Below are 21,647 nucleotides of genomic sequence, written 5' to 3'. Positions count from 1 at the left end.
ATCAAGAGAAAAATTTTCCAAGCATTATAGATTCAAAAAAAAAAAGGTGTTGTTGTTTTTAATGCATCTTTTATTTTGGAATATTTTTAGATTTATGGAAATTTTGCTAATATAGTACAGAGAATTCCCATATACCTTCACCCAGCTTTAATTTCCCCTATTGTCATCATCTTGCATTACCTTAGTACATTTGTCAAGACTAAGAAATGGATTTTACTATCAAAAACAATTCAGGCTCTATTCAGACTTCACTATTTTTTCTACTAATGAGCTTTTTGTGTTTGAGGATCTGATCCAGGAGACCACATTTCATTTAGTTCTCATGTTTTCTTAGTCCCTTCTAGTCTGTAATGCTTTCTCAGAATTTCCTTATTGCACATGACTTTTATATGAGAAACAGATAATTCCAGATTATGCTATTTTTAAATGCTTTGTATGAAAGAGATTTCTGTAAAATAAAAAGTAGACCCAAGAGAAAAATACTCATTCTTTGGAATCAAATTTGTAGCTAACATGCTTACAACATCTGTGATAATGCATAGAAATGACGTGGTCCTCCTACACTTAGCCCTCCTTGTCTGTATTGGGCATTTAATAAATTTTGTTTTCACATTTGCAGGCAGCCTTGCAATTATCACTGACAAAATAATGGTTACAGGTAAGAGTAGTCTTCAAATCCTTACAGTTAGAATAATTATCTTCATACTCACAACTATTGGCTGTAATAAAAACAAAAAAATTAGTCAGTTCATTATCGTTTTCCTCCATAGCAGCAACACAAACAATAAATTCAATGTAAGTGGGGAGAAAACTATTGAGCAAACATGTTGGTATCATTACATTATGGTTGATGCAAAGGGACACATTAATCCATTACTTCTTCTAAAATTTGAGCTTTTTGGGATGTTTCTAAAATGAATTGACCTATTTTCCTCCCTCAGAAAAGGAAATACATTTCAATGAATCTCTCTACAATTACACTGTCCAAAATTATAGCCTTTAACCATATGGTTGTTTAAATTTAAACTTAAATTAATTAAAATTACATAACATTAAAAAATAAATTTTCAGCTCATTGGTGGTACATTCCAAGTGCTCAATAACCAATATGGGGGCTATTTTATCAGGACAGAGCAAATCTTGAACATTCCCATCATTGCAAAAAGTTATATTAGACACTGTTGCTCTATCTAGACTTTAGTGTCACTAATCTTTCTTTCAAGAGTAAGAAATCATTATGAGAATATGTGGATGTAAAAACAGGAGAGAATTTCACAATTATTATCAGACATTTCTACTTTGAAGTCCCTCAGTGGACACAAACACAATAACTCTCAAACTAAATTCATTATTCTACCTACAGGCTTGGCATTTCTTTGGAGTTTCTCCCCAACTCCCAACTCAATTCCCCTAATATCAGACAAATGAAAGTCCTAACTAAATAATTCAAACCAGGAACTGGGAATCAACATGAACTCACTGCTCTCTACTTTTTATTAGCACTCAACAAGTGCAAGTAAAAAACACTGTTTTTTCTACTACGTTCCTATCCCTATCACTCATTACTATTTCTTTTCATTTATTTTGTCCTAATGTAGTAAAAACTCCATTTCCATTTATTTTTTGAACCCATGTTTTCAACAGTCTCTGAGCCAGCTTCCATCTACTTGTTGCTCCATACTACTGCCAGATCTTTATAAAACACAATTCTAATCTCATCATTCTTCTACTTAAAAATCTTTCAATTGATTGATTATTACTAACAGGGTAAATTCCAAACCCCTTAACAAATAGTATTCAGCAGAGGAGTAAATATTTTCTTCTTTAATTAATGTATAGCTTTGATATCATCAATACACTGAATTAGAGCTATACAATACCTCAGAAAGAATGCTACAGTTCAATCTAGTGAATGCATTTGAAATGTAAAAATCTCAGTCAACTGTGTTGTTCATAATTTTAATAACATATCTCAACTAAACAAAAATACTAACTCTTTGTATTTATATCCATAACAAGATTAAACATGAGATATTATATGACACTGAATTTAATCCTTTTGCTAAAATAATTTTGAAACTTCTGTGAGCTAATAATGCTACATACATATTTGATTGACATTTTAAAAGTATGTAAAAATTACTAGCAAACACAAGTGCTAGTGGTTATTAAATTAAACTTGATTATTCTAACTATACTATGGGGAAAATGAAGAATTTAGAACGATGAACTCATTGGTGTATAAAGAATGTTTGGTGTCTGAACTGAAGTGTGTCTGTGGTCTAACACCTTTATATTTTGTACATATTTTCTCTTTATAAAATGTCACTTTGATATAATTGCATTAACTTTGGTAGAAAAAATATTTAATTACAATAAATTATTTCCACAGAAACAGTTTTAGATATGCCAATATATAACAAGTCCAACATAATCACCAATATACATTGATGGTAGATGTTTCTTTAGGTTACATGTGGTAACAGGATTTTCATTGCAAATAATATATCGATAATGCATAAAAGTTTTGATTAAAAACCCTCTCTTGAATACTTTTACTCTTGTCTTTTGTATGAAGGCATTACTTAAGTTAGTTAACAATCAGAAGATTTCCTAATTCTTAAAAAAAAGAGGGGCCTATGGCTCTTATGATACTGAGGTATGTTTCTTCTATTCTTACACTGCAGAAGAGTTTTTAATCAAGAAAAAAAAGGTATTTTGTCAAATGCTTTTTCTGCATCTATTGAGAAGATCATATAGTTTTTGTCCTTTCTTTTATTAATATGGTGTACCACATTGATTGATTTGCAGATATTGAACCACCCTTACAGCCCACACAGTTGTGATGTATAATCCTTTTAATGTACTATGTAATATACTATCTACTAGCTAGTATCTTGGTGAGAATTTTTGCATCCTCTGTTCATCGGACGATACTCTATGTAGAAAACCAAAAAGACTCCACCAAAAAATTGTTAGAATGGATATAGGATTTCAGCAAAGTGGCAGGATATAAAAATGCACGGAAGCCAGATGAATTTCTATATACTAACAATGAGGTAGAAGAAAGAGAAATCAAAGAATTGATCCCAATTTACAATTGGGCCAAAAGCCATAAAATACCTAAGAATAAACTTAAAGAGATTAAAGATCTATACTTTGAAAACTATAGAACATTTATGAAGGAAATTGAAGAAGACACAAGGAAATGGAAAAACATTCCATGTTCATGGATTGGAAGAATAAATATTGTTAAAATGTCTACACTACCCAAAGCAATCTATACTTTCAATAAAATCCCTATCAAATTACCATCAATATTGTTCACAGAGCTGGAACCAATAATCCTAAAATTTGTATGAAACCAGAAAAGATCCCGATAGCTAAAGGAATGTTGAAAAATAAAAACAAAGCTGGAAGCATCAGAATCCCAGACTTCAAGCTCTATTACAAATCTGTGATCATCAAGACATTATGGGTACAGACACAAAACAGACATATTGATCAATGGAACAGAATAGAGAACCCAGAAATGGACCCTCAAATCTATGCTCAACTAATCTCCAACAAAGCTGGAAAGAATATCCAAAGAAAAAAAGGCAGTCTCTTCAACAAATAGTGTTGGGAAAATTGGGGAGCCAACATGTGGAAAAATGAAGCTGGACCACTTTCTTATACCAGACACAAACATAAACTCAAAATGGATGAAAGAACTAAATGTGAGACAGGAATCCATCAATGTCCTAGAAAAGAACATAGGCAGCAATTTCTTTGATCTAGGCTGCCACAACTACTTGCTAAATACATCTCCAAAATCAAGAGAAATAAAAGCAAAAAGGAACTATTGGAACTTCATCAAGATAAAAAGCTTTTGCATAGCAAAGGAAACAGTCAACAAAACTAAAAGGCAACCCACAGAATGGGAAAAGATATTTGCAAATGTCTTATCATATAAAAGGCTAGTATCCAAAATCTATAAAGAACTTATCAAACTCAACACCAAAAAAAAAAAAAACAAAAAACAAAATATTTAGTTAAGAAATGAGCAGAAAATGTGAACTGACATTTCTCTTGAAGAAGACATACAAATAGCCAAAAGACACATGAAAAGAAGTGCCCTAATCACTCAGTATCAGGGAAATACAATAAAAACTGCAATGATATGCCACCTAGTACAGGTCAGAATGGCTAAAATTAACAACTCAAGAAACAACAGATATTGGATATTGAGTATGTAGAGAAAGAGGAACCCTCCTACATTGTTGGTAAGATGCAATAGTATGGAGGTTCCTCAAAAAGTTAAAAATAGAGCTACTTTATGACCCAGCAATTGCACTACTAGGTATTTATCCAAAGGACACAAACATAGTGATTTGATTGATGGGGCACATGCACCACACTGTTTATAGCAGCAATGCCCACAATAGCCAAACAATGGAAAGATCCCAGATGTCCATCAACAAATGGATAGATAAAGATGAACATAGAGGAAAGGAAGGAAAAATAAAATAAGATGAAAACAGAGAGGAAGGCAAACCATAAGAGATGCTGAATTCTAGGAAACAAACTGAGGGTTGCTGGAGGGGAGGTGGATGGGGGAAGGGATAATTGGGTGATGGGCATTAAAGAGGGCACTTGATATAAAGAGCACTAGTTATTATATGTAAGTGATGAATCACTAAATTCTACCCCTGAAACTAATAATAAAGTATATGTTAATTAAATTGAACTTAAATAAAGAATTAAAAAAATAGAAGGTTCCCAGAAGGGACAAAAGAAGTCAGGTCATTTTATCATATATACACAAATTAATGACTTCAAACTTACTGCAGAGTCCTTTGTCACAGTGATATTTGCAGCTGGCACAAGATTTTCCTTTTAGGTAAGGAGTATGCATCTTGTTAACAAGATTACCACTGAAATTTGAAATACAGAATGTCAAACCTTTTTCATTTTTAAGTTTAGCTTATGCTCCCAGGATAGCATCTATCACCACATATAACTGAATATCAATGTTTTCCATCAAGTCAAATAGCTGAAAAACTAAAGTTCCCAAAATGTACCAGATAACAATGTAAAGAAAATAGTTCACATTCACTAACTTCTTTGACCATAATTTCACAACCTGACCAATTGAATGGAATGAATGGGGTCTAAAATTTTCATAGTGTATTTCATTCAATATGAAAACATTCTTTCTCCCCCAGAAGACTTGGTCAAATTGCTGAAGCAGTGTACCCCAAGGTGCTGGCTAGTGATAAAACATATCCCTTAGAAAGACAGCACAAGTTCCTTAGAAAAGGTTGCAGTATGGAAATGCTTAAAGTTACATATAATTTTATATTTAAGAAATATAACAGTTTCTGTAATATGAACTAAGGAAGGTAAAGTCCCTGGATAATTTTGGCTTCAGATGGGGGGGTTGATTTTAATATAGTTTTTGGTGTGTGTTTTGGGGAGATAGGATAGCTTAGGAAGGTTTTTGAATCTCTAGAGGTTTAGTGTGTGGTTTTTAATGTTTACAAAAAAGGAGAAGGTAAGAAAAAATGGTTTTATTAACACTAATCGCTAAGGTGTATTAGTCTTCTAGTAAGTAGCCTACATCTCATTGATGGATATTTATTATTCAAGACAGTCTCAATTGTACGAGGTGGACCAACAACGCAAAGCAATGTATCTGAATCTCATTCCCTGCATGGGATATAACAAACCATGTGTGAGCCCCTGGAGTGGAATACATACAAACATATTCTGGAAACTCCCTCACCACTGCTTTTCCTCATTCACTCCAACTTTCACTTCAGATGCCTGGCTCCAGATCCTCCTCTCTTACAGTCAACCAGTAAGTTTGGATGCACTATTCTAGGAAATTTCCATTCTTTCTACTAAACCCTAGTAAGTGCCTGCAGGAAAATGACGTTGGAGGTCTACTTCTCTCTCACCCTGGAGATCCATATGCTCAGGTTACCTACAGTCTACCATCATCTGTTATGGTAATAATGTAGGTGGTTTTTTAGATAAGCAGGGCAAGGAATATCTTAACAGGAAGAACCGAAATCACAATCTTCCATCCCCTACTGGCCACTCCACTACCATCCCTTGCTTATCCATCAAGCAGTCACATCCTAAAGTGTGAAGTTAGTGAGAACTGATGTTATCAAATCTAGGGAAATGTGCACCCATGCTCATGGATACCCATGCTCATGGATAGCCATGAGCCCAAGGGAAAGGTGACTGAGAGAAAAGATGTCATTTTGTAACTGAGGATAGAGAGCTTCAGATTTTGTACTTGGAATGGAGAACGCAGTCTCTTCCACGATAATTTGAATGTATCTCAACTTAAAAGCATTTCCAAAGATTTATTCCTTCTGGATGGACCTAGAGGGTATTATGCTAAGTGAAATAAGTTGGACAGAGAAATACAGATACCATATGATTTTACTTACATGAGGATTCTAAAAAATAAAATAAAAAGCAGAAACAGATAAGTACCAGAACAAACTGATGTTTTCTAGAGGGGCAGGGATGGGAAGATGGGCAAAAGAGTTGAAAGGGAGTGGGAGATACAGGCTTCCAGTTATGGAATAAATGAGTCAAGGGGATAAAAAAGTACAGCACAGGGACTATAGTCAATGGTCTAAAAGCATTGGATGGCGACTGGTGATAGCTACCCTTGTGGTGAGCATAGCATAAAGTAGAGACCTGTCACTATGTTAAACACCTAAAACTAATGTGACATTGCATATGAACTACGCAATGATTTTTAAAAATGAAAAAAGGATTTATTCCTTCCCTTCACTGAATTATGTTTTATATTCTAGTTTGTTTACTATACAAGAATTTTCAAATATTAAATTACATTTAGGGATATTGCACTACCTTCTAAGGTATATACTTACGCAGGACAATATTGGCAAACATAGTAGTATTTTAGACTCTCTTGATTGGGACAATAGGCAATTCCACACCCAACATGATAAGAAGAGTACCAAACAACCTACAAATCCAGAAAGGAATATATGAGAATATATTAAATAAGAGGGAAAATATTTAAAAAATAGTGGCAAATGTAAAACCAAAAAAAAATGTTACTATTATAGTCTGTAGCCAGGTACCCTTCAAAAATAATTAGCTCAATTATTGAAACAAATCACAAATTTTAAAATATTAAATTTTAATGTCCACTAACTATTTTATCCATTTCTAATTCTGAAAAAGTACAGAACATGCTTCCTTACCAAGTGTTACATCAGCTATGGAAAAAAAAATTGACAGCTCTAGATGAAGTACCAGCCAGGACTATTTTATCTATTCAAGCTCTTACCCAAATTGAACATTGGACTTTGTCATAATTCAGAGATGCTTTCATATTAAAGCATTTGTGATAGAAGTATTTTCATTTGTTTCTCTTACCTGGGTGTAATGTCCAATAACTGCATCAGAACTCTTAGGTCCTACACCATAGACAAAATCATGGTGCTCCTCATACCAGTTTTGGATTGCATCTGACCAGGAAGCAGGGTAACTTGACATAAAGAGATTCTCACCACATTTTGTATCTAAAGAGAATCAGATCATCCTTGAGGAAAGAAATAATGCGTGGAATGGCAAAAGAAATCAACTATATGAACACAAAGATGTTGCCCTTCAAACACAGTGCCTATACTCATAACTGTTAATACATAATAAAAGGGCTTCTGTATTTCTCAGCCCTAAAGCTGAATAGAAGACATACCTGTCTTGGTACACCTGGATGGCTTAGTGGGTTAAGAGGCTGACTCTTGATTTCAGCTCAGTTCATAATCTCAGGGTGCTGATTGAGCCCTGCATCAGGCTGCCCACTCAGTCCAGAGTCGGCTTGAGGATTCTCTCTCTCTCCCTCCCCGTTTGCCCCTTCCCCTACTCACACACATTCTCTCTCTAAAATAAATAAATTAATCTTTTCAAAAAAGAAAAAGACAGATCTTGGGATCCCTGGGTGGCTCAGTGGTTTAGTGCCTGCCTTTGGCCCAGGGCATGATCCTGGTGTCCCAGGACCGAATCCCATATCGGGCTCCCTGCATGGAGCCTGCTTCTCCCTCTGCCTGTGTCTCTGCCTCTCTCTCTATGTCTCTCATGAATAAATAAATAAAATCTTAAAAAAAAAAAAAGACAGATCTATATAGCATGCTGAGGCTGTCATCAACATGCAAAACTTGGAATAAGTTAAGAGGACCTTATGCTTTAAAAATCCTCTGGAGTATCAGAGATACATTCTTTTTTATTTTTAATTTTTTTAATTTTTTAACTGAAGTTCAATTTGCCTACATGTAGTATAACATCCAGTGCTCATCCCATCAAGTGCCCTCCTCAGTGCCCATCCCCCTGTTACCCCATGTCCCTGCCTGCCTCCCTTGACACTACCCTTCATTCGTTTCCCAGAGTTAGGAATCTCTCATGTTTTGTCACCCTCTCTAATTTTTCCCACTCATTTTCCTTCCTTTCCCTTATAATCCCTTTCACTATTTCTTATATTCCACATGTGAGTGAAACCATATGATGATTGTCCTTCTCCAATTGACTTAATTCACTCAGCATATTACCCTCCATTCTTTTTTATGCTAAATTCTTCACATATGTAATGTCTCCTGTGCTCTCAGCTTTGTACTGTAAATTTGCAAAAGACACTGACCAACTTTTTCTTCTTTTTCTCTTCCTATTGACTGCCTTCACCAGAGATTTTGCACATATCGTATCCTTTCTAAGTGTTTATGATTATGATTTTGTGTGCACTTGGAAAAAAGTTCTACAAGCAGTCTCTAAGGGCTCCAATTAAGAGGCAACTGACATCAGGATAGATGGCAGATTTCAAAGCTTTTGGGTCCTCTCTTAATCACTAAATCAGAATGTCCTAAGGCCAAATCTTATTAGGCAAAGAAGAGCCTTGCAGATAGTGACATCAGCAAGATGGTGAAGTAGGAAGCCCTGGACTCTCCTTCCTCTAACGAACACCCTGATCCAGCAACAATTCCTGAACAATTTGCCCTTGAGGGAAATCCAAAAGTACCCTGGGAGAATATGAACCCAGACTCACTGTCCCTGCAGGGAAACGGGGACACCCTCTTGCTAGAATGCCTACGTTCAGCCCAGTGCCTGTCATCTGATCAGGAAGGTGTCCCCTAGCTCCCAGCTTCTCCCAGGGGAAGCAAAGAATTGGTTCATGTGTCCAGTGTTCCAACCTTCTGTAAGGAAGCTTGCCAGTTCTCTGGCTTCTTGCAACTCTGACAGTCAGGCAGAGGCTAGCCCCCTGGACCAGAATGGAGATGGTGGCATTGGCGGTAAGTACCATATTTCTTCCCCTTGGCTCAACACAGAGCAAGTAATTGAAAAATCTTAGTTCTCAGCTTCCTCCTGGGGAAGCAGAGAGTTGATTGATGTGCCCAATGCTCCAATTTCTCCAAGGCTGCCTAAAGACCTGACATCTGTCTTGCCAATCTTGGAGCTCTGATGGGCTTTGCACAGGCTCCTTGGGTGAAAGCAGAGATGGTGGTTTGGATTGGTAGATGCCAATGCTCCTCTCCCCAGCTCAGCACAGAGCAATCGGACTAACGCCACTGCTGCCTATTTCTCCCTGGGGCAGGAAAAATTTGGTCTGGGTATCGAGTGCCACAAAATTTCCAGGAGCTTCCCTGAAGACTGATTTCTGATATGCTTCTCTGAGAATGTCAAAATTTCCTTTTTTACGGCTGAATAATATTGCATTATGTATGTGTTCATGTGGGTATGCATATATTTATCCATTATCTATCAATGGACACTTGAGTTGCTTCCATAACTTGGCTATTATAATTAATGCTGCTATAAACATAAAGGCATATGTATCCCTTTGAATTAGTGTTTTTGTGATTTTTGGGTAAATACCCAGTAGCATAATTACTGGATTGCAAGATAGTTCTATTTTTAAGTTTTGAAGGAACCTCCATACTCTCTTCCACAGTGGTGGCAACAGTTTGCATTCCCATGAACAGTGCATGAGGGTTGTTTTTCTCCACAGCCTCTCCAACAGTTGTTTCTTTTATTTTTTATTTTAGTCATCCTGACAGGTGTGTGGTGATATCTCATTGTAGTTTTGATTAGTATTTACCTGAGTGATGAGTGATGTTGAGCATCTTTTCATGTCACTGCTGGCCACCTGTATATCTTCGTTAGATAAATGCTTCAAGTCTTCTGCTCAAAAATTTGGCAGAAGATTTGAACAGGTGTTTTTCCAAAGAAGATATACAGATGACCAACAGGTATGTTAAAACTAATCATCAGAGCAATGTACATCATTACATTTCTAATCTAATCAGAAAAATGTACATCAAAATCATGATGAGATATCACCTTATACCTGTTGCAATGTCTATTACCAAAAAAACAAAAGACAACAAGTGATGGTGAGGATGTAGAGAAATTGGAATCATGTACACTGTTGATGAGAATGAAAAAAATAGTATGGCTGTTGTGGAAGACAGTATAGAGGTTCCTTAAAAAGGAAAGTAGAACTACAAAATGATCCAGCAATACCACTTCTAAGCATTTATCCAAAAGAATTGAAAGGATCTTCAAGGATCTGGAAGAGATATTAGCACCCTCATGTTCATTGCAGCTCTAGTCCCAATAGGCAACATTTGGAAACAACTTAAATGCCCATGGACAGATGAATGGATGACAAGATGAGATATATATCTATATATCTATATATATATATATAGTAATATAATTCATATTATAAAAAAAAGAAAAGTTTTGCAATGTGTGATAACATACATAAGCCTTGAGGACACGATGCTAAGGGAAATATGCCAGTCACAGAGAGATTACTGCATGAGTCCATTTACATGAAATACTTAAAATAGCCAAATTCACAGAATCAAAGAGTGCAATGTAATGGCTGGAGATGAGGGGAAGGAGAAATGAGGACCTACTAATCAATAAATTTCTGGTAAGCGAGGTGAATCAATTCTAGACATCTGCTGTACAACACTGCACCATAGTCAACAATATTGTATATTTACAATACATTTAAAAATTGGTCAAGAGTGTAGGTCTCGTGTTAAGTATTCTTATTACAACAGAATTTTTAAAAAGCATTGTTGCTACAATAAAATTAATTAAAAAAAATAAGAAGAACAGAATGCCTTGCAGCCCAGAAATATTTGCTATCTTTTAAGCTTTCAATATTTACATTTTGGTAGTTTGAAATATAACGTCTACATATTGCTTAAAGGGAGTATAAAATATTCTTGGATATTTTCTTTAATATGGAAAGAAGGAAACTAAGAATCTAACATAATTTGATCTCAAGACTATTTGTTTTAATCTTCTCCTCCTGAATGCTGTTATGGCTCTTCATAATTTCATTATAATGTTAACATCAACAATATAAATAACAATAGTTAGTTCTACTGAAATTACAGGTAATAATTCACTACTGTCAAAGTGAGTATGCCTATCATGTCTGATAAAGTAAATAAATATCTTATGTAAAGTTTATGCATAGAAGTTTTCTCTCATAGGCTTTTATAATTCTTGAGAATTTTGCAGCTTTTTGCATGTAATATATTATTCTATGCATTATAGGTACACAGACTATACAAACTACTTGACTATTATCAAAAAGTAAAAACTGAATGAACATACACAAAATACGCATCATGATTTTAAAAGTTTAAGTATTTTTAGAGCAAAATTCAGGAACAATTCACATGATTCAGTATATATGTGAATACAAAATAAGGAGATATCCAAACATCAAACAGCTACACAGTACTGCAAAAAGGACAGTGGATTAGAAATCAATAAACCTATCTATCTCTAACTGACATTTCACTTAGCATAATATCCTCTAGTCCCATCTATGTCATTGCAATCATATGTGGAATTTAAGAAACAAAACAGATAAACATAGGAGAAGGACAAGAAAAATAAGAGGAAAACAGACAGGGAGGCAAGAGATTGCATAAGAGACTCAACTATAGGAAACAAACTGACGGTTGCTGGAAAGAAGGTAGTGGGGGATGGGGTAACTCGGTGATGGGCATTAAGGAGGGCACTTGATGTAGTGAGCACTTAGTGTAGTATGCAACTGATGAATCACCGAATACTGCCTCTGAAACTAATAATACAGTATATGTTAATCAAATTGAATTTAAATAAAAGAATAAAAAATAGAAATCAATAAGCTTGGTTAACTTTACAGTATATGATGCAACTTTGGGATGTGCTCCTAGTATATTTCTCCTATGTCCTTAATCTTTGAAGCTGGAGAAATGATGATAAATGACCTGTTGACTCATGAGCTGGTTGAGAGGAACGAATGAAGTATTGCTTTAGAAATTATTTGTATAATGTAAACAATCAAGGACAAAATGATACTTATAATTCTCTCTCCTTCTACAGATAGTTTGATTTTTTAAGAGAGCAATATAAGCAACATTTATTCACTAAGTCTTCTTACAACATACCACAATGTTCCACAATTCTATTTGATCTTTCCAATATTATTTTACTTGTTCATTTATTAACAAATATTTACTCATTTACATACGGGTTTCTCGGTCCTTTGCTGGGCTATGTTCTAAGGTGCACTTGTTTGCCCACTTTTGGGCATTTGCTGCTGCTTCTTTGTTCCATTCCTAAATGTCACAAGAAAAAAAATACACTTGAAGATTCAACTCCAGTGAAACTTATGTTTTATAATCTTAATCTTTATAATCTTTAATTTACATCACTTTAAAACTTCCCTGGATATATTAATTATCATTAGTATGATAAGATCTTTTTGTTAGTTGTGTGTGTTTATCTGCTCCAGTGCCACTTTCCACATGAGAAGTTCATAAATGATGTGTCTATTGAGAGAAATATCGAATACAATATCTGACAATTTATAATAACACAGGAGCCACACCTAGGATTTTTAGTAAATAGTGCTAGACTAAATATTTATCAATATGTGAACTCTTTAAATTATACTTCAATAGTAATAAACTGACCTAGATCATTCCCAATTCCACTTGCAAACCATTTCATTCAAATGGGAAATATCTAGCTTTTATGGATCGTGTCTTGGAAAGTGGACTATTACTTACCCTACATGGCTCTGATTTGAGGGAGAGGGACCTCCTTTTTTATTTTATTTATTTTATTATTTTATTTTATTTTTCAGATGTGCATCAGTGAGTTTAATAAAGAAAAATGTGGTTCTGAGAGGAAATAGCTCGCTAGTGTGTGTCGTTTAAAAAAAGCAATGTGAGGTTTAGTTGAGGGTAAGGATTGCAACTGTTGAGAGCACCTTGTCTTCGGTACAGTTAAGGTCTCTCCGTTCTTAGGCACAGGTAAGCCTTGTTCTTGCTTCTTTTTAGGAGGGATATAGCTACTGAGACGAGAGGCCAAACTCTGTTTTTCACGAGATCGTTTTACTTTGAGCTTCATTTTCTTCTTGTCAGGGTCATGCACAACAGCCTGCCTAGTGAGACTTTGTTTCATTGCAAACGTTTTGCCACAGCCTTCCTGTTCACAGGTGAATGGGCGCCTCTCCTCGTGGAAAGAGAGAGATTGAACACAGTTGTGGAGGTTCTGCCACAGCCTTCTCTTGGACACAAGAGAAGAGACACGTCCCTTTCTGGGGCGTGGGTTTTCATGTGCTGCTTAAGGTAATCCTTGCACTTAAGTGTCTTCTGGCATACTTTACATTTTATGTCCTTTATGGGTTTCTCTCACATGTTTTAGGAGCTCTGTCCATGTTTTGGCCACAAAGGGGCATTTGTCTTTTTGACACATATAGCCCTGGTGGACCTTCCCGAGTCGCTTCGGCCTGCTGGGTGAGGTGAGGTGTGTCCCACGCCTTCATGGGCACACCTGAACAGCGGCTGGCTGGTGTGCTGGCACTGATGGATTCTCAGCTGCTGGTGTTTCTCGAAGGCCTCCTTACAACCTTCAAAAGTGCATACATATTGTTTTTGTTGATTTTCGTATTTGCGTTCCAAAATGTTTGTCCAAGTTTGATTTTGTGTTGAATTTCTGATCGCAGCCACTAGCTGTAGGAACAAATGGCTTTTCCCCAGTGTGAATCAGAATGTGGCGGCTCAGATGGCAGTCCCTGACAGAGGCCTTGCCACAGCCTTCATGGTCACAAACAAATGGTCTGTTACTGGTTTGTCTTCTTTAGGGGTCTATTTGGCCGTGTGCTTTCTCCATGCCTCCTAAACGTAGCCGCACCTCGGAATCACGAGGCGATCTTTTACAAACTCCAAGCCCAGAGCGGGGGCCTCCTTTATTTTAGACTAGGGTAGATTGTGAACAAAATTGCAATGACTTCATATTTGATGTCCGAAGATTTGGCTTCTAATTTTGCCTTCCCAACTTAATAGCCCTGTAACCTTGACAAATTATTTAACCATTATAAGGAAAATTAGTTTCTGCTCTGCCCACATTACACAGCTCAAATGAAATAGTAAAACAGAAACAAAACTTGTAAGCACAAGTTCTTCAGAGATGCCAGTTACCAGCTCCCTGCTCTAATCCCTGCTGATTCACACACTAGCCTTTATCACTGCCTCTTACCATCTTTAGCATGTTGCTGGCAGGTGGAGAGACTGATTTCCTTAGTTCATTGTGTTTATTTACAATCTCCTTTTGGACTTGCGTTTGAGTGGTTAACAAAGCAGTAAAGGATGGACCCTAAAGGGAAATAACATTAAAGTTACCCTTCTACATTTGTTAAAATTGCATTTAAGAATGAATAAGTGAATTCAAGAGAGCAAAGATCATTTTGAAAAGCATTCAGTTCAAGTCAATATTAGTTGTTAAGCATTGCCAATGAACCTGAGCCAAAGCTATGACAAATACGAAAGAAGTAATTTGAAGCTTTGAGAATGAGGATGAAATTCATGGCATGACAAATTAAAATCTCCTCTGAGGCCACAGATACCAATTTCTAGTTTCAAGAGAACTCTAATTGTGCTTTTTCTAGCCATATGAGTGATATTATTTTATAATCTTAATAGTACGCAGTAGAAACATTAAAACATATTCATTCACTTTTGAACAGGCTGCAGCAGGTGGAATGAGAGTGGGCCTCAAATTCATCTTAGGTTTTAAGGAAACCTTGACCTGATATGGTCTGTATTTAGAGAAATAATGTATTTAAAATGTAGTTAGGGAAGGAATGTTCAGGTTCAAAGTGCATTCAATGCTCCAGTAAAATTATTCTTCCTATTATGGTAGATATTGTAATCTATTTTATCATGATCTAATTTCATGGAGTCACTCAGAAGATAATTTTGCAATATTAAAAAATTTCCAAGGCCATTTAGAGGGAACAAAGTCATCCAATTAATGGGCCATTGCCGAGTCTGTTTCTTTTTAGTATTAAATCAGCTGCTGAAATTTTTGGTATATTTTATCATTCTCTGTGTGTGTGTGTGCGGGGCCAGGGTGTCTAGCGTGGAGATAGAGAACAGTATGTAATTGTTCCCACAAGGTCTAAGATATTTGATGACTTAAAATTACAAATTGCTGTTATGTTGTATGAGCAAGAGTTTCAAGTCTAACTCTGAACAGATAGGGCCCTTTGGTGATTTTCCCTGATACATTGGAGTAAGTTATTCTGTTTTTCCTCCAATACTGAATTTCCTCAAAGCTCTCCAAATAGTGCAAACTTAGGTTTAACCATGTTTGTTGTTGTCACTATTTATTTTTGTGCCTATTTCTCCCACTTGCTTGTATGTTCCTAAGGACAGGGACCAATAGTGAATTTCATTGTATTCATAGGTTTAGCACATTCCCAGCTACTAAATCCTAAGCTAGAAAGGATGTGCCTGTGAAATATTAGCCGTGGCCCACCTCTGCTTTATAATAAAGCATAAAATAACATCCTTGGATGTTTCCTATTGACTTTCAAAAATCTGCTTAATAGAATTTCATTTCCAAACACTTCAAAAATTTGGTCCCTGAGAAAAAAGTCATTATTTCCTCCTTCTTACACTATCTTGCTTTGTGGATACAAATCCTACTGAAGACATGTCTTTGTTGTTGTTTTTAAATGAGTTTCCAGAAAGCTTTTATTAGGTTACAGGGAATATGAAGAGTGTTGAGCATAAAATGGATATAACAAGGTATCTATCTACCCTTAAAGAATTTATTTCAATTCTTTCTCCCTCTCCCTTTGCCCTTTCCTGCATGTGCCCTGTCGCTCTAAAATTATTAAATAAAGTCTTGGTACTCGCTCTGTCTCTCGCCCTCTCTCAAATAAATAAAATCTTTAAAAAAAATCTTTAGAAAAGAGATTCAGAAGGTAGCAAACTTTTTGAATGAAGACCTAGGTGATGAAAAAATTATCTGCAGATTGAAAATTAATTATGGTAACATAATGACTATATTTCTGAATGCCACATGAGTTTTGAACTAGTGTCTGATCCCTGGCTGAGGAGTGCTAGTTATCTTGTTTTCTCAGTTAAAGAAGAATGTAGAAACAGACTGCATTGACCAAACTTCACATTCAGAGTTTTTCTGATCAGAAGATAGACACCTTATATAGGCACCTACCCACCAAACTTTTAAGGGATTAATTGATTCTGTTCTTTTTTTTTTTAAAGATTTATTTATTTATTTATCATAGACAGAGAGAGAGAGAGGCAGAGACACAGGAGGAGGGAGAAGCAGGCTCCATGCCAGGAGCCTGACGTGGGACTCGATCCCTGGACTCCAGGATTGCGCCCTGGGCCAAAGGCAGGCGCCAAACCGCTGAGCCACCCAGGGATCCCTGATTCTGTTCTTAAGATTATTAAAGTGAAACAGCATAACAGCATATTAGAAATAATTAGAACATTTTATCCTTTATATAATAATTGTAAAACATGAAAAATCCAAATATTTAAGATCTTTACTAAAGTTTCTTTTTTTTAATTTAAAAAATAGGTATAATTATTCTTACATAATGACTATGAAAATAAATGTGGTGATGTATGTGAAGCATTTGAGGTAATATAAATTTGAGATTATATAAATAAATTGTTAATTTTCTGTGAGGATTATATTGATTTAAATAAAAGGAAATCACGAAAGATCTTTAAACAGGAAGAGTTTCATTAGCTTTTAAACCTGTAAAGCATTGCTGTCAAAAGAAATATAATTATAGCATCAAATGTAATTTTAATTTCTGGGTGGCCACTTCAAAAAAAGAAAGAAACAGATTAAATTGATATTTATAATATACTTATCTGACAGATTAAAAATATGTTTTCATCATGCAATCAATACTAAAATTAATGAAATATTTTACCTTCTTTCTTCACCAACTCTTGAATTCTGCTATGTATTTATGCAGATCTCAGTTCCAACCATCTATATTTCCAGTATTCAACACCCTCATGTGGCCAGAGGCTATAATATTGGTCACCATGCCTTAGACTTGTTTTAAGTACTTCAGCAACCAAAGAGTACTTTGTGATGTACCTGTGTCTTCCTTTTCACTTTTGAAAATTGATCTAATATCTTTCTATTCCCCAAGGTTGCTCCACATGTTCTAAAAATATTTTCAGCTTCTACCATACCTGTCCATTTGCAGGAAAGAATGGAAGCAACACAACAGCCAGGAACAGCAACTCCAAGAATAAGGCCATTGCTGGGAAAACAAAATGAAGGGAACAAAGATCTGCATTGGACTGTTTAGTGTATGAACTTCTGAGGAATACAGAGAGAAAAACCAAAACATAACAATGTAATGATCTCAGTTATTCCAAATTTATTAGTTATATAACAAAAGGTTTGTTACACGATGCCAGTAGAATGATAATGGATTTACCCAGAAGCAACCTTCCAATGGAGATCCACAGAACAAAAGGAAGTACTTGATTGAAGCCTTTGAAATACACCTATAAATGTTAAGTATATACTACCCAATTTTACCCTAGTTCTACACTCTTGTCTATGTAGCTAGTTTCTGGTTCTGGAAATGGCTTCTCCACATTGCCCATTCAGGAGAAGTAATAGCTCCCAAATGCTAATAATACTTGGGTATTACCATATTAGTTCTTGCTGGTTTCCCTAAACCCTTCTTAATCCTTTTAAATATACTGTCATTAAGATCTTTTCAAATTATTAGTTATCATTTGTCATTTCTTTCCTGCTATGAGTCTGTCTCATATAAGATACTTGTCATTCTTAGAACTCTAGATAAATCCATTGGGAAGTTAGTACTTTTCTTTAATACTTTCAACTACTCTTTCAACTATACCTATGCAGCCAATGTCCTCATTCATTTCCATTCAAACCTTTTCTTTTATTACAATGCCTCAAATCCCCCTTAAAAAGGCAATATTCTCCTTCTGGATCTAAAAACAGGAGGTAGATTTCTCACTTTCAAGATTAGATTAACCCACCCAATCCATATTAATACTTTTAATAAATTCTCATCGTTGCCTCACTAATTTAACTCCTTGAAATCCTGAGGAAATAAAAACTGGAAAAGATTTAGACATACAATTTTATTACATTAATATTTATAAGGGGAAATCATTATAATTTATTATATGCTCAATCATAGGGAGATAAAATGTCCAGATAAATTAGAATATATCCTCTTGTTAGAGTGTATTAGACATAACAATTATGTCTCCAATGTGTTATAACAAAAAAATGCTTATGCTTCAAAGTTAACAAAATAGTATATGGGAAATCCTTGGCTTCCATTATGGATGAATGTTTGTGCCCTCCCAGAATTCATATGTTGGAGCCCTAGTCGCCAGTGTGGCTGTATTTGTATTTGGGTTTCTAAGGAAGTAATTAAGATTAAATGAGGTCATAAGAATGAACCCTTTTCCAATAGGATTAGCATACATATAAAGAGAGACACCAGAGAGTCCTCTCTCTCTCTCTCTTTCCCTCTCTCATCTCCATACAGGTAAGAAGATGCCATGTGAGAATACAGTGAGAAGGTGGCTGTCTGCAAGCCAAAAAGAGAAGTCTCACCAGAAACTGACTATCCTGTACCTTGGCCTCAGACTTTGAACCCTCAGAACAGTGAGAAAAATAAATTTCTGTTGTTCACACCACCCAGTCTGTGGTATTTTGTTACGGTAGCCCAAGCAGTGCCACACACATTCCAATAGTTGATATTTGAAGGTTAGGTTATTTTTTAGAAAATTTTTTTTAAAAGATTTTATTTATTTATTCATGAGAGACGCAGAGGTAGAGAGAGAAGCAGAGACACAGGCAGAGGGAGAAGCAGGCTCATGCAGGGAGCCTGACGTGGAACTCGATTCTTGGTATCTATGATCAAGCCCTGGGCTGAAAGCGGCACTAAACCACTGAGCCACCCAGGCTGCCCTGAAGGTTAGGTTATTTTTTAATGAGTCTGAAGGTTCATAAAATGTAGTAATTTGAAATCTTCTAGAGCTACCTATAGATGACAAAAACTATGTCATATATTTGCGGTCATATTTAAGATAAGGTAACAGAAGAAATTTTATTGCATTGTGATATTGACAACCTTGATGTGTAGGGAGATCTGAGATACTATGTTATTGTTCTCCTGGAGGACAGTAACAGAAAAAGGACCTCATCCCCTTCTCCCACAAAGTTAACCATCAGACAAAAAGACAGGGAAAGAACAAACGAGATTAAATGGAAATGCAAGAGATGAGTTTATCTTCATCTGGTGAGACATCCTTTTCTGCATTTTCTATAATGACGCTGTATTACTGTAATTACAGTACTTAGAAAAAAGAAAAAGCCTTTTTTTGCAGAAAGATTATTAAGTCTTGGGAAAGTGCCTCTGACTTTGTCAAACCTATTAGTTGCCTTTTGCAACCTGGTGTAGCTAATAGTTTAAACATTATGTTGATCACATAAAAGAAGAACAGATGCACAGAGGTATTAAATTGACTTCCTGATGGTATCATTTCTAGGTAGTGTATGGCTAGGCCAGAACCCAAGATTTCTCTTAACATCAATATCCATTTCCCACTAACCTGTATCATTCTTCTTGGGGCATGGAGTTCCAGGTAAGAATGAAAGCATCTAATGAATTTTCTGCCTTGACAAAAAAAGGCATGCATTACTATAAATCTTTTTGTGACTGTTAAACAGCTGGTGGATTACTAAGCACATTTTAGAAAATTAGGAAAAAAATTAACGCAATCTGAACAATAAAGTCAATCTTTTTCTGTTGTTCCTCAAATATAAAATAAAACTCATCAAACTTAGAAAGCTCAAATATTTTATGGTATTGAAAATATTGATATGATACCCTGTGTATATGTAGGTTTGGTGAAATAATGGAGAACTTTTTTGGCATTTAAATGAGATATTTTTGTCCATTTAGTAAATAGAATAGGAAGGGAAATAATTGGGATGAAAATCACAAAATTGGAAACATTTCCTATAAGGGTTCTACAAAAGATACAAATTATGCAGATGTTTCTACACTATTTTGGAAATTTAAACTTGTTTAGAGCATTATAATATTACTTATAACACTAATAAGAGGTTTTGTTTATACTGTAATGTTTAGGTAGAACAGCAGAAGAGATGGGATAATAAAATGAAAAATTGAAGACAGAAAAGAAAAAATATGGAAAGAAAAATTAACTTAATTCTGTATAAAGCAAACATATAAAGTTAGGGTCCAAAAAAGCTATTTTTGTTTCTTAGAGATGCCTGGCCCTGTATTGGGCAAATCTGAACATTGAAAATTGACACCTGGTACTGTGAGAACAGGAAGAGTGCACTATAGGTGTTAAGAAGCCTGGGTGTTGTCCTTAATTCTGTTTTCCGCAGCTCATCTTTAACTAGCTATATGAAATTGGAAATCTTTATCAGGTTACACTAGTGACATAGGATCACGTCATACAGTTCTTGTGAATGAGGTAAGTGCTGTTAGAGCAATTTGAAAATAGAAAAAAAAACATACATTAAGACATCCTGTCTTAGCATTAACATGACTATTTGTATTATCAAGTGGGATGCCTGTGCCCTTAGCAGGGAGTGTTGCCCGCAGAAATCCCTCAGCTTGCAGGCACTTCAGTTGATTGGCTGAAGCCTCCCATAAGACTACATTACAACTTCACTTCTACCTTGGAGTAATTTTGCTTCTCTCCCCTTCCTTCCTACAGAATTGATCCCAAATGTTTTCTTTAACTTCTGTGTCTCAGATTTTGTGACCTGAAGAACCCAACCTGGTACAGAATTCATTAGGGTAATCTTTTCTCCCATAACTCTAGTCAGGATGGGCTTCTCATTAATAACTTCATTATTCTTTGATCATATGCCCCTTATGCCTCTGATGATGTTAGTCCTTAACCTGGATTTTAGATACATCACTTAAGAATATGAAGCTTTCTAAGTCCCTCTCCCCAAAGAAACTCAGAGGCTTGTCTCTGGGTAGGAACATTCAAAGCCCACCGAATAAAATCTGATTTTATTAAATTTTTCTGATTCATGTTCATGGTTTTATTTCCCTTAATTTCTTTGCATTTGACTTTTTTCTGTAACTGCATTGCGTGTAAAGATGGCTCACTCTATATTTGCTCAGTGACAGAAAGACAGGAGCTTATAAAGTCTCCAGGGGACTCTGATACACTAGTGTCCTTGAGCATGCACATCCTTCTGTTGTGGCCTCAAGT

At 35.5% G+C, this 21,647-nt stretch overlaps 1 protein-coding gene, 1 long non-coding RNA gene and 1 pseudogene across 6 annotated transcripts in view; 1 reads left to right on the top strand and 2 right to left on the bottom strand.

Moving 5' to 3' along the window:
- LOC140636897 (uncharacterized) overlaps nt 1-19,173 on the top strand; it is a 32,417-nt gene extending 13,244 nt beyond the window's left edge. The window contains exons 1-3 of one of the 3 annotated variants that reach the window (XR_012034151.1): nt 5,593-5,842; nt 17,534-17,905; nt 18,926-19,173. This is a non-coding gene — a long non-coding RNA (uncharacterized lncRNA). Of the gene's footprint in view, nt 1-5,592; nt 5,843-17,533; nt 17,906-18,925 lie in introns of those variants that run through there. The other 2 variants (XR_012034150.1, XR_012034149.1) reach the window with 2 other exon arrangements.
- The window catches only part of LOC140636895 (cysteine-rich secretory protein 2-like), a 67,178-nt gene continuing 45,580 nt past the window's right edge, over nt 50-21,647 (bottom strand). For all 3 annotated transcript variants that reach the window (XM_072832699.1, XM_072832700.1, XM_072832701.1), the window contains exons 3-9: nt 17,577-17,647; nt 14,587-14,703; nt 12,572-12,659; nt 7,414-7,559; nt 6,900-6,997; nt 4,828-4,916; nt 50-719 (exon numbers count right to left, since the gene is read on the bottom strand). In XM_072832699.1, the coding sequence (XP_072688800.1) occupies nt 592-719; nt 4,828-4,916; nt 6,900-6,997; nt 7,414-7,559; nt 12,572-12,659; nt 14,587-14,703; nt 17,577-17,647 (737 nt within the window). In that variant the 3' untranslated portion in view covers nt 50-591. The remainder of the gene's footprint in view (nt 720-4,827; nt 4,917-6,899; nt 6,998-7,413; nt 7,560-12,571; nt 12,660-14,586; nt 14,704-17,576; nt 17,648-21,647) is intronic.
- Nucleotides 12,704-14,456, bottom strand: LOC140637389 (transcription factor IIIA pseudogene; annotated as a pseudogene).

Source organism: Canis lupus, chromosome 7 (assembly GCF_048164855.1).
Source record: "Canis lupus baileyi chromosome 7, mCanLup2.hap1, whole genome shotgun sequence".
Taxonomy (NCBI): domain Eukaryota; kingdom Metazoa; phylum Chordata; class Mammalia; order Carnivora; family Canidae; genus Canis; species Canis lupus.
The sequence above is the reverse complement of the archived record's forward strand: the minus strand, read 5'-3'. Positions and strand labels throughout refer to the sequence as shown.